Here is a 13,130-nt window from a genome sequence, read left to right as displayed (position 1 = left end):
GACGTCATGTACTTCCACTGGGGAAACAAGCAAGAACATTCGTTTGGAATAGTCCACTTTCACTATGAGTAGTGTGAATGTTATCAAATTAACACATTTCATCCAATATGTGAACAGTACATGCAATTTACACGACACCTATACTTGGTTAGTATTCAAAGTGTCGTCTATCATACATCACATAAACGGTTGTTTGTTTTTATTTAACAAGCTAACACTTTCCTCAAGAAATAATGGTTTAATCCCAACTTCATCACTTCATCAGTCACTCGACCAGTTGCAACATGGATACCTGTGCAAAGAATACATATGCTGATGTAGTCTCTGAAGCATTATTTACATTTCATCAAGTCATGTGTAGCAAAGAAACCATATATCAAGTTGACCATGTGTCCATGGTTATGGTCATTTCTTGGTGTAAAGACTAGTTTACATGTAGGCTCAAACCTAATTATTCACTTGGTTAATTCCCCTGTATCCATGTAGAATGTTCTAGAACGCCTCTCAATTGTTATCAACTTTGCCTGTTGTTATGGTGACCACATTCTAATTTCACACCTTTTTGTTTGTGACAGAATTATTCTGGGGTGGAATAATTCTGGGAAGAAAACCTGAAGTGTGTTTTTCAAACATGAAGTGGTCTGTCAGTTAGAGGCATCGTTTATTTCAAACATGAAATTGTGTAATTTATGAGAGCAGTAAAGCCAGGAGAAAAAAATACATGAACATAATCTTTGTATCTACCCAGCAGTAAGTATTTTGACCACATTGTGTTTTGTGTAATCACGTTGTAGGCTATATGACCCTGTTTTCACTGGTCATTTGAAAGTATTACACTAGATGTTGTATGTATTTTGTATGCCTTTATATCTGTTTATGCTTTGAAATGAATATGAATACATTTATCCATGTGTGCTCAAGGACAGCCCACTGAAGGAAGATGGATATGTATGAGAACCTTGGCGTCGTGGGTGAGGGGAGCTATGGTACAGTGATGAAGTGTCGACACAAGGAGATTGGACACATTGTGGCCATCAAGAGGTTCAATGACAAGGAAGAGGACAAAACCATGAAAAAGGTTATCATGAGAGAAATCAAACTTCTGAGGGTGAGGAACTTATTGATCAGTTCCACATAAAGCAGCAGTGTTGCTGTGACTGTCTCAAATATCGGGTACAATTCACTCGTTGGCTACAGTCCAACTAATGTCACATCCCTGATAACAGCATACTACTACAACGTTAATTCTGTTCATATATGTCTTTACACAGAAATTTCGCCATGAAAACCTTGTGAACATGCTGGAGGTATTCCGGTTCAAGAAGCGCTTGTATGTTGTCTTTGAGTACATTGACCGCACAGTTCTGGAAGACCTAGAGAGATATCCTCATGGTTTGGACAGCAAGCGCCTCAGAAAGTACATGTTCCAAATTCTACGAGCCATGGATTACCTTCACACCAGCAATGCAAGTATTCCTCTGTAGCTCAGTTGGTAGAGCATAGTGCTTGCAATCCCAGGATAGTGGGTTTGATTCTTGGGACCACCCGTGCGTAAAATCTATGCATGCATGACTAAGTTGCTTTGGATAAAAGTGTCTGCTAAATGGCATATATATTATTCTCATTTCATAGATTCTGCCTAGTGAGTGCACAGGAAGATATACAATACAAGATGTGCCAACTGGCAAGTTTAAAACTACGAGTTTAATTAGCTATTATGAAGGGTGTTGAACAATATTAAAGAAATAAACTTGTTGACAGTAAAACAGTAGTTCTTCACCGGCTTGAAACATGCATATTTTCTCAACAGATCATTCACAGAGATGTCAAACCTGAGAATGTTCTTGTCTCTAACTCTGGGGTGGTAAAGCTCTGTGACTTTGGGTTTGCCAGAGCCTTGGCACCGACTGGGGAGCCTCTCACAGACTATGTGGCCACGAGGTGGTACAGAGCCCCAGAACTTTTAGTGGCAGACAACACTTACAGCAAGTGGGTATCAAGCAGAACCACAGATCTCAGGGCAGTGTTCAATCTTGAATGTATTATGGAATAAGACCACCGTAATTATAATGTCAAACTTTCTAAGGGTTGCTCATCATTTTGGTACAGATATATCATGTTTATACCACAGCATCGTTGAATACTCGTTTCTGATTGGCTAGAAGGACATTCTAGAATGATAGATTATTTGTATTTTCTTTACTAGACCTGTAGATGTGTGGGCCATTGGCTGCTTGATTATAGAGATGGCTACAAGCAATGCTTTTCTGACGGGGACTTCTGACCTGGACCAGGTGCACAAAATAGTCAGCAAAGTGGGTAAGTACAAACCAATGGGTATGTTAGCCTGAGTGACAGTCTGTTTCTGCTATCATCAACTCCTAGTCACTCATTGTCATTGGCTTAACAATTACTAAAATAGATCTGAGACCATGCTAAGGGTGTGGGCATCAATGGTGGAAATGTGGACTTGATAACATCTGAGGCCTCTAATATTGTAGATGTAATTAAAATAACTATTTACACTTAATCAAACTGTTGTCCATTCTCCGAAGGGAGCACAGATAACCAAAAGCTTTTCCGACATCAGTATGGCAACAGGCCTGCTAGGATTTCACCATTGTTGAAAAGTAGGTCACAAAGAGACAAAAAGGCAGTGTAATCTGTATCCCAAATGGCAGCCTTCATTGTGCACTACTTTTGACCAGGGCTTATAGGGCTCTGCTCAAAAGTAGTGCTCCTGAATGGCGCATCGGTCTAAGGCACTACATCTCAGTGCTAGAGGTATCACTACAGACCCTGGTTCGATTCCAGGCTGAATCACAACTGGCCGTGATTGGGATTCCCATAGGGCAGCGCCCAATTTGCCCAGTGTCGTTAGGTTTGGCCAGGGTAGGCCGCCATTGTATTAAATAAATCTAAATCAAATAGATAATAGGGCTATTTGGAACATCATAATTTTTTCCTGGTTAAGAGCCCCCCAATGAATTTGGCCCTATCCTAACGCTTAACAGATTTACATCGTATGTCGATTTGTGGCTTAATACGGGGGCAGAGAGGGACAATTGGCTTCGCTCTATAAATAAACTTTATTCAATCCTTGGCCAGCAGTGACAAATAAACCAATGCTGAAAATGAACTGTGGCATTTTGGCTTTTATCCAGGCCTGTACAAGGAAAACCCCAATGATCCTTTTGGCATTTTGGCCCTGGACATAAGCGCAAGCTAAATAGAGGGGAGTGAGATAACACTGCTGTTTTTGGTTGTTCCTTGGGTGTTTTCATTAGGATAACTGACTTGCCGGGGATACACATGCCTAATACTGTGAGAGAGAGATTAAAGTGATCCCTTCTGTATTAGAGTCTTTTAGCAGGTTCAATCTGTGTTTCATTAATTCTCTTTGGTGGAATGGGATACTCAGGCTATTTGACTCTCTAATCCGCCCCAGTGTGTATCTCTCTGTTTGCCGAAAAGAGAGGCTCTCTGGAGGGAGCTAATGTCAGAATGTTAGTGAAGATTGAAGCCACGGGTAGCGAGGGACGGAGAGGCCGACATACTGTCTCCTCTCTTCCACCAGCGGTCTGTGGACAGAACTCATCCTCCCAGCAGAATGAAAGAGCTATTTACAACACTCTCTGTGTCACAATAATGATTAATTACACTTCATGGTGATGTGATGGCTGCCACCACGCTGATTGCAGGGGATGTAACCAGTGCCGTGTACTGTCTATCAATGCTAATCAGAAGTGAAGCTATGTGATTGTACAGCTAATTATCATGTTATAGTGTCGTTTTACTACTGAATGTGTGATGGTCATAATTGGGTTACATAGATAATTGAAGTACTGTACAACGATTTGAGGAACGAGATAACAGATAATAGAAGGGGAGCCATCCTGAGGTTATGTAATGGTATATTGATACACAGGTGTTTTGTCTTGATAGGGCCTTTGACCCGTCATCAGCAAGACCTGTACTTCCAGAACCCCATCTTTGCTGTGGCCAGCCTTCCTGAGGTGCAGCTCCTCAGGGACCCCAGGAGGAAGTACCACAAACTCCACTTCTTAGTGGCTGAAATAGTGGATGTAAGTCTACAGAGAGATAGTGAAGAATGTGTAGGGAGTGTGACAGGAGTTTGTCTTGAAGAATTCAAGGAGGATTTCCAGGGCAGGTCACATGGTCAGGAAAAAGCCTGGCCCTAAGAATGTGACATGGGTTGTTTACTTTTACAGTAAAGGTCTTCTTTGTTTTAGTCATGCCTACAGATTGATCCATCTCACAGGGCTGCGTGCTCCATGTTGCTCGTTCATCGGTACTTCACCAAAGACGGGTTCGTTGAAAGGTGAGTCGGGTCCGGTCAACCTTGCATGTCTAGTGTACTTGGAGAAGCAATTAACTTGTAAGAGAGTGGAGTGAGATTCTTGACCTACATTCTGACCTGCTTACGTACAAAATGGGGATGTGATTCTACCATAGTGTCATAGTCTGGCCACACACACGTTGTTTTGCCTTGTGTTGCTAGCCTTGAACTTTCCTTGAAATGTTTATGGGATACTGTTTAGTAGTTGTCATAATGTCATAAACTGCAATTGACCTGAATAACTGCTACTTCCTGCTTCAGATTCATACCAGAGATACAGGCATTGATACAGAAAGATGCCAAGGTTAACAGCATGCACTGGATTCATAGTAGCTCATGGGAGCCACCAGAGGACCAAGGAACAGGAGTCTTGTCCTCATCCTCATGTAACAGAAAGCCAGTGAAGGTATAAACTACATGGACCCTTAGTCAGGGCGCAAAGCCCTAAGATAGCACTGTATTCTACATTTTACAGGTCTGTTCGTTTAGCACATGCTCTTACCCATTTATATGTGCAGTAAGTGGGCAGAGCGACTAAGTAAATAAATCAAATCAAATTGTATTTGTCACATGCGCCAAATACAACAGGTGTAGATCTTACAGTGAAATGCTTACTTACAAGACCTTAACCAACAATGCAGTTTTAAGAAAAATAAGTGTGAAGTAAAAAATAGATAAGTAACAAATAAAAAATAATAAAACAAATAATTAAAGAGCAGCAGTAAAATAATAGTAGCGAGGCTATATACATGGGGTAACGGTACAGAGTCAATGTGTGGGTGCACAGCTTAGTCGAGGTTATTGAGGTAATATGTACATGTAGGTAGAGTTAAAGTAACTACAAGTCAAAGCATATATACGGTGTTGTAGAAATATAGATTTACAAGATCCATACCAGTCGGCCATACAGCACATGGACTGTTTTTGTTTTAGGACACTGAGAAGGACCGACGTGGGAAGGAGCCTGAGCAGAAGCATTCTAGGGCAGGCAGGAGGTCAGAGATCAGGATGACCTGCAGCCCTGTCTCATCTCAGACAAACAGACAGCCCTTTACCTCCACCTCTACCTCCATCCCAGACCCCCCTCAATCTCAGGACAAGGCTGTAGCCTTTACCATGCCCCGCATCAACGCCAGCAACAATCTTTTTGCTGCTGTCCCCGTTCCATGCTGTATGGAAGTCACCAAATCCCGGTCAGTGGCTCTCAGATCAGAGAGATATAGGACGCTTTATCTGGTATAGTGTTGTTCAGAATACCACCCAGTGATTTCAGAGTAGCTGTATCAGACTCACTAGATCCAGTACTTCCAAAGTGTATATTCTTAAACGTATTTATCTATTCTGGACGTTCTGTCATTTCATCCTGGCAGTTCTTGAAAAGCATGCTTTGGTAGGGTATACCAAGTTAGAGATGCTCATGCTTGTGTCTGTGTTTGTAGCACTGATAAGATAAAGAGACGGCCGAGCCCTACTGACCTGGCCATGGGGAATAGTCAGCTGACTGATGCCCTGTCTCAGGTAAGTAAGGAAAGGTGTGTGCAGTGCATGTAAAGGGGAACACAGACACATGAAAACAAGCAAGTGAATAAACAAAAAGATAAAATACCAAACCTTCTATTATATAACATGCTTGACATCTGGCCCAAGCCTACAGTATGTCTGTAACAGCAGGTGGGTGCGTGGGTGTCTGTACATGCGACAGTCATTGGGGCTGACAAGCTCTTTGTCATTGTTTCCACTCCCAAAGGAATGCCTCTCTGACTCACCCCACAGTAATGTTGTAGTTTTCCTAACATCTCGCCCGGTATGTTAAGAACAGAACATAGTGTCTTATGTGTTTACACCCTTTCTGTCATCAAGTTAAACCTCATGGAAGACAATGTTAACCCACTTGGAATGCAGCCGTGATTACCATATAAAATAATTGGGCGCAATGAAAATGCAAGCTTTTACAATATAGTAGCAAACAACTGTCTAGTTCTTCTATTGTTCAAAATACCTTATGACCTCTACATATCTTTTTTTACATAAATATTGTTGTTTTGCCCTGACAAGTGTTTATCATAGCTATCGTAGTACAGTTACAGACAAATAGCCTACTGTAAATTCCTGATTATATTCAACATAGATCACACATACACACAAACATAAACACACATGCAATACCTTCATGTTCTCATTAATAAGTCAAGTATACATTGATTAAATATCTTTATATAAGAATATACACTTTGGAAGTATATAAAGATATTTAATCAATGTACAGTCGTGGCCAAAGGTTTTGAGAATAACACAAATATTAATTTTCACAAAGTCTGCTGTCTCAGTTTGTATGATGGCAATTTGCATATACTGCAGAATGTTATGAAGAGTGATCAGATGAATTGCAATTAATGGCACAGTCCCTCTTTGCCATGCAAATGAACTGAATCTCCAAAAAACATTTCCACTGCATTTCAGCCCTGCCACAAAAGGACCAGCTGACATCATGTCAGTGATTCTTTCGTTAACACAGGTGTGAATGTTGACGAGGACAAGGCTGGAGATCACTCTGTCATGTTGACTGAGTTCGAATAACAGACTGGAAGTTTCAAAAGGAGGGTGGCACTTGGAATCATTGTTCTTCCTCTGTCAACCATGGTTACCTGCAAGGAAACACGTGCCGTCATCATTGCTTTGCACAAAAAGGGCTTCACAGGCAAGGATATTGCTGCCAGTAAGATTGCACCTAAATCAACCATCTATCGGATCATCAAGAACTTCATGGAGAGTGGTTCAATTGTTGTGAAGAAAGCTTCAGGGCGCCCAAGAAAGTCCAGCAAGCGCCAGGACCGTTTCCTAAAGCTGATTCAGCTGCGGGATCAGGGCACCACCAGTACGTACAGAGCTTGCTCAGGAATGGCAGCAGGCAGGTGTGAGTGCATCTGCACGTACAGTGAGGCAAATACTTTTGGAGGGTGGCCTGGTGTCAAGAAGGGCAGCAAAGAAGCTACTTCTCTCCAGGAAAAACATCAGGGACAGACTGATATTCTGCAAAAGGTACAGGGATTGGACTGCTGAGGACTGGGGTAAAGTCATTTTCTCTAGTGAATCCCCTTTCCGATTGATTGGCGCATCCGGAAAAATGCTCGTCCGGAGAAGACAAGGTGAGTGCTACCATCAGTGCTGTGTCATGCCAACAGTAAAGCATCCTGAGAGCATTCATGTGTGGGGTTGCTTCTCAGCCAAGGGAGTGGGCTCACTCACAATTTTGCCTAAGAACACAGCCATGAATAAAGAATGGTACCAACACATCCTCCGAGAGCAACTTCTCCCAACCATCCAGGAACAGTTTGGTGACGAACAATGCATTTTCCAGCATGATGGAGCACCTTGGCTCGGGGAACAGAACATTGATATTTTGGGTCCATGGCCAGGATACCCCCCCCCCCCCCCCCCCTTTAATCCCATTGAGAACTTGTGGTCAATTCTCAAGAGGCGGGTGGACAAACAAAAACCCATTCTGACAAAGTCCAAGCATTGATTATGTAAGAATGGGCTCCCATCAGTCAGGATGTGGCCCAGAAGTTAATTGACAGCATGCCATGGCGGATATCAGAGGTCTTGAAAGAGAAGGGTCAACACTGCAAATGTTGACTCTTTGCACCAACTTCATGTAATTGTCAATAAATGCCTTTGACACTTATGAAATGCTTGTAATTATACTTCAGTATTCCATAGTAACATCTGACAAAAATATCTAAAGACACTGATGCAGCAAACTTTGTGGAAATTCATATTTGTGTTATTCTCAAAACGTTTGGCTACGACTGTATACTTGACTTAATGAGAACATGAAGGTATTGAATGTGTGTTTATGTTAGTTAATATTTTTATGATTGTGTTGTGTTTGGTTGTATTGCAGAGTGACAGCCATAATAACCTCCAGGTTGAGATGTCCAGTCTGGCTAAAAAGAAGGTGAAGTCAGTGAGAGACGTGAGAGATGTGCGCTTCCCTGGACTTCCTGTGTTCGGCCACCAGATGGAGCTGAAGTTTACAGATGGTAAACAACGTTGTCTTGGTTTCAGTTCTCTATCTTGTATTTTACTTGTCTTTCTACTAAATCATGTGATCCCCTGTAAAGCTTTGGGTAGAAGTTGTAATTTTTCTCAGATCTTGGATCATCTTCCTCTCACCAAACCTTAACCATAACTGATAGAGGTATTAGGAAAACACAAATTGACCTTAGATCAGTGTCTAGGGGCAACTTGACCTTACTCCCACTGTAAGTCAGCTCCCACGGTAAGTCAACTCCCACGTTAAGTCAGCTCCCACGGTAAGTCAGCTCCCACGGTAAGTCAGCTCCCACGGTAAGTCATCTCCCACGGTAAGTCAGCTCCCACTGTAAGTCAGCTCCCACGGTAAGTCAGCTCCCACTGTAAGTCAGCTCCCACGGTAAGTCAGCTCCCACGGTAAATCAGCTCCCACTGTAAGTCAGCTCCCACGGTAAGTCAGCTCCCACGGTAAGTCAGATCCCACGGTAAGTCAGCTCCCACGGTAAATCAGCTCCCACGGTAAGTCAGCTCCCACGGTAAGTCAGCTCCCACGGTAAGTCAGCTCCCACTGTAAGTCAGCTCCCACTGTTAGTCAGCTCCCACGGTAAGGCTGCTCCCACGGTAAGGCAGCTCCCACGGTAAGGCAGCTCCTACTGTAAGTCAGCTCCCACGGTAAGTCAGCTCCCACGGTAAGTCAATTCCCAAAATTGAATCTGATACTAGACTTGAAGACACATAATTTCCAAAATGAATCTGTCTGACTTAATTGAAAACAAAAATAAATTGTCCCAAGACTGAACGAGAATGAAACTACAGGGCTGTGTAGTATTAATCAATTAAAATAACTTTATCATTGAATCACCTGAGGACAGAGATAAACATCCATTGATTTATTGAAGGTGTTTGGTGTTGTTGAAAAATGTTGATGTGCCAAGTTTATACTTAATGGGGTGTCACGGCTCAGTGTGGCTCCAGGACATTAGAGCATGTGGCCGGAGTAATGTTACTCTAGGATCAGGGCCGGAGTAATGTTACTCTGGGATCGGGGCCGGAGAAATGTTACTCTGGGATCGGGGCCGGAGTAATGTTACTCTGGGATCGGGGCCGGAATAATGTTACTCTGGGATCGGGGCCGGAGTAATGTTACTCTGGGATCGGGGCCGGAGTAATGTTACTCTGGGATCGGGGCCGGAATAATGTTACTCTGGGATCGGGGCCGGAGTAATGTTACTCTGGGATCGGGGCCGGAGTAATGTTACTCTGGGATCGGGGCCGGAGTAATGTTACTCTGGGATCGGGACCGGAGTAATGTTACTCTGGGATCGGGACCGGAGTAATGTTACTCTGGGATCGGGGCCGGAGTAATGTTACCCTGGGATCGGGACCGGAGTAATGTTACTCTGGGATCGGGGCCGGAGTAATGTTACTCTGGGATCGGGACCGGAGTAATGTTACTCTGGGATCGGGACCGGAGTAATGTTACTCTGGGATCGGGGCCGGAGTAATGTTACTCTGGGATCGGGGCCGGAGTAATGTTACTCTGGGATCGGGACCGGAGTAATGTTGCTCTAGGATTAGGGCCGTAGTAATGTTGCTCTAGGATTAGGGCCGGAGTAATGTTACTATAGGATTTGGCCCACCCCACCGCTTCTCTGTATTGTGTTATGTGCCAATGTCTCCTGAGGATCTGCTGCAGAGAAGGTCAAAAATTCTGTGACACAGCCTAAAACCCCCCACAGGCAAATAAATAAGACGCTGGCCAGGCCTCTGTCATTATAGGCTGTTTCCCAAATGTTACCCTATTCTGTAATGCACTAATTTTGACCTGGGTCCATAGGTCAAAAGTAATGCATAGGGCTTCGGTCAAAAGTAGTGCACTATATAGGGAATATAGTGCCATTTCGGACACAGGTATACTGCATTTCACTCTGTCACATGATGTGGCTGTATCTCTGCTTGCTAATTTGTTTAAATTGTTGCATGTTGCGTTTATATTTTTGTTCAGTATAGTTTGTCCTTTGTATTGCTATAGTAAAAAATGACTGAATCAGAAGACTAATCAGTAGTTCTCACTGTGCCCTCCCACTTGTCCTCAGCCCTTTATTCTGCTATTGAGCAGAATTCATTTATGATAATAACCAACACTGCATGGGATACATATACACTGCTCAAAAAAATAAAGGGAACACTTAAACAACACAATGTAACTCCAAGTCAATCACACTTCTGTGAAATCAAACTGTCCACTTAGGAAGCAACACTGATTGACAATACATTTCACATGCTGTTGTGCAAATGGAATAGACAACAGGTGGAAATTATAGGCAATTAGCAAGACACCCCCAATAAAGGAGTGGTTCTGCAGGTGGGGACCACAGACCACTTCTCAGTTCCTATGCTTCCTGGCTGATGTTTTGGTCACTTTTGAATGCTGGCAGTGCTTTCACTCTCGTGGTAGCATGAGACGGAGTCTACAACCCACACAAGTGGCTCAGGTAGTGCAGCTCATCCAGGATGGCACATCAATGCGAGCTGTGGCAAGAAGGTTTGCTGTGTCTGTCAGCGTAATGTCCAGAGCATGGAGGCGCTACCAGGAAACAGGCCAGTACATCAGGAGACATGGAGGAGGCCGTAGGAGGGCAACAACCCAGCAGCAGGACCGCTACCTCCGCCTTTGTGCAAGGAGTAGCAGGAGGAGCACTGCCAGAGCACTGCAAAATGACCTCCAGCAGGCCACAAATGTGCATGTGTCTGCTCAAACGGTCAGAAACAGACTCCATGAGGGTGGTATGAGGGCCCGACGTCCACAGGTGGGGGTTATGCTTACAGCCCAACACCGTGCAGGACGTTTTTCATTTGCCAGAGAACACCAAGATTGGCAAATTAGCCACTGGCGCCCTGTGCTCTTCACAGATGAAAGCAGGTTCACACTGAGCACATGTGACAGACGTGACAGTCTAGAGACGCCGTGGAGAACGTTCTGCTGCCTGCAACATCCTCCAGCATGACCGGTTTGGCGGAGGGTCAGTTATGGTGTGGGGTGGCATTTCTTTGGGGGGCCGCACAGCCCTCCATGTGCTCGCCAGAGGTAGCCTGACTGCCATTAGGTACCGAGATGAGATCCTCAGACCCCTTGTGAGACCATATGCTGGTGCGGTTGGCCCTGGGTTCCTCCTAATGCAAGACAATGCTAGACCTCATGTGGCTGGAGTGTGTCAGCAGTTCCTGCAAGAGGAAGGCATTGCTGCTATGGACTGGCCTGCCCGTTCCCCAGACCTGAATCCAATTGAGCACATCTGGGACATCATGTCTCGCTCCATCCACCAACGCCACGTTGCACCACAGACTGTCCAGGAGTTGGCGGATGCTTTAGTCAAGGTCTGGGAGGAGATCCCTCAGGAGAACATCCGCCACCTCATCAGGAGCATGCCCAGGCGTTGTAGGGAGGTCATACAGGCACGTGGAGGCCACACACACTACTGAGCCTCATTTTGACTTGTTTTAAGGACATGACATCAAAGTTGGATCAGCCTGTAGTGTGGTTTTCCACTTTAATTTTGAGTGTGACTCCAAATCCAGACCTCCATGGGTTGATAAATTTGATTTCCATTGATAATTTGTGTGATTTTGTTGTCAGCACATTCAACTATGTAAAGAAAAAAGTATTTAATAAGAATATTTAATTCATTCTGATCTAGGATGTGTTTTTTTAGTGTTCCCTTTATTTTTTTGAGCAGTGTATATTCCTGAGCTCTTTCTTTGAATTGAACTGCTAATTCAAATTTTCATGATGTAGTGTGTGTGGGCCTCGTGAGGAGGGAACTTGAGGGACGGTGATTGAGGGCAAGGGTTATGTTTTTGTCATGGATAGTGGTCCAGCTGGGCAAAACAGACAGTGCTCGCACGCACGCACGCACACACACACACACAGAGCAAAAGAGAGATTAGATAATGGCCATATCTGCCTAAACAATCTGTTCTGATTACTGAAGAATATATCATCAGAATATAGATCAGAGAAATATACTCTAAAGCAGACCATGTTTGATTCTAATAATGTGGTACAGATAGAACTTGTTGAGTGAACTCATCCATGTTGACAACATGCTGCTTGATACAGAATGTTTTACTCTCCTATGTAAATGTAATGTGTAACGTTCACCCTATGTGTAACCAAAGTATGGTTTTCTCTGTGCAGATTAAGTATGGATTTTCAAAGTGTAGATTAGTGTGTGTGTTCAGAAGAAACATGATTATTGTTTTATTCAGCAAAGCACTCGAGGAAGGAGCTGAAGAGCAGAGGAAGAGAAGAAGACTCCAGAATACCATCATTGCCGTCATCCGATTTCACTGACCACGGAAATAAGTAGGTAAGATTCTGACATATTTGTCAAGTGTTGCATAGGTACAGACAAGTATTATATAAACTGTTGTTGTTATTAACTCTCTAGGAGGCCTAACTCAGTTAAGGACTATGTCAAGGTTATTCAGGACAATTATTTCTTAATTTAATGTTTTTTCTTCAGGATTTGGAGGGAACAGTACTACCATTGAGAGTTGATCTGAATTCTTAACTGGGTCCTGGCACAGGATTGACTGAAGATAATAAAAATAATAACAATAAATGTTTTAGACACACTTGGTTTTTGTGATAACAGAGCATCTTTAACTTCAACAGTTAGAATAATGTATTTTTTTGTTCCACTTTTCAGTACTTTATCCACTGTGCCCCACC

General features: G+C 43.4%; 2 protein-coding genes across 2 annotated transcripts; both read left to right on the top strand.

The window, feature by feature from the left end:
* The first annotated feature begins 940 nt into the window (after positions 1–940).
* LOC149979945 (cyclin-dependent kinase-like 3) lies at positions 941–4,202 on the top strand. Its single transcript, XM_090188726.1, has 5 exons — positions 941–1,108; positions 1,272–1,466; positions 1,811–1,989; positions 2,207–2,319; positions 3,946–4,202. Exons 1-5 carry the CDS (start codon positions 941–943, stop codon positions 4,200–4,202), a joined length of 912 nt encoding a protein of 303 aa, XP_090044852.1.
* LOC110534908 (uncharacterized) lies at positions 2,207–12,864 on the top strand. The gene is made up of 6 exons (XM_090185911.1): positions 2,207–4,342; positions 4,622–4,766; positions 5,294–5,553; positions 5,800–5,878; positions 8,265–8,403; positions 12,665–12,864. The coding sequence occupies exons 1-6, from the start codon at positions 4,296–4,298 to the stop codon at positions 12,763–12,765; spliced, it is 771 nt and encodes a 256-aa protein (XP_090042037.1). The 5' UTR covers positions 2,207–4,295; the 3' UTR covers positions 12,766–12,864.
* The last annotated feature ends 266 nt before the right edge of the window (positions 12,865–13,130 follow it).

Source organism: Oncorhynchus mykiss, chromosome 10 (assembly GCF_057628025.1).
Source record: "Oncorhynchus mykiss isolate SJ-2025 chromosome 10, ASM5762802v1, whole genome shotgun sequence".
Lineage (NCBI taxonomy): Eukaryota > Metazoa > Chordata > Actinopteri > Salmoniformes > Salmonidae > Oncorhynchus > Oncorhynchus mykiss.
This window is presented reverse-complemented; position numbering and strand designations above follow the sequence as displayed.

Coding starts and splice junctions, on each gene's coding strand:
- LOC110534908 (XM_090185911.1), top strand. CDS start 4,296: ATGTTGCTCGTTCATCGGTACTTCACCAAAGACGGGTTCGTTGAAAG. Junction 4,767..5,293: donor GTAACAGAAAGCCAGTGAAG/GTATAAACTACA, acceptor TTTTTGTTTTAG/GACACTGAGAAGGACCGACG. Junction 5,879..8,264: donor TGACTGATGCCCTGTCTCAG/GTAAGTAAGGAA, acceptor GTTGTATTGCAG/AGTGACAGCCATAATAACCT.
- LOC149979945 (XM_090188726.1), top strand. CDS start 941: ATGGATATGTATGAGAACCTTGGCGTCGTGGGTGAGGGGAGCTATGGT. Junction 1,109..1,271: donor GAGAAATCAAACTTCTGAGG/GTGAGGAACTTA, acceptor GTCTTTACACAG/AAATTTCGCCATGAAAACCT. Junction 1,990..2,206: donor GCAGACAACACTTACAGCAA/GTGGGTATCAAG, acceptor TTTCTTTACTAG/ACCTGTAGATGTGTGGGCCA.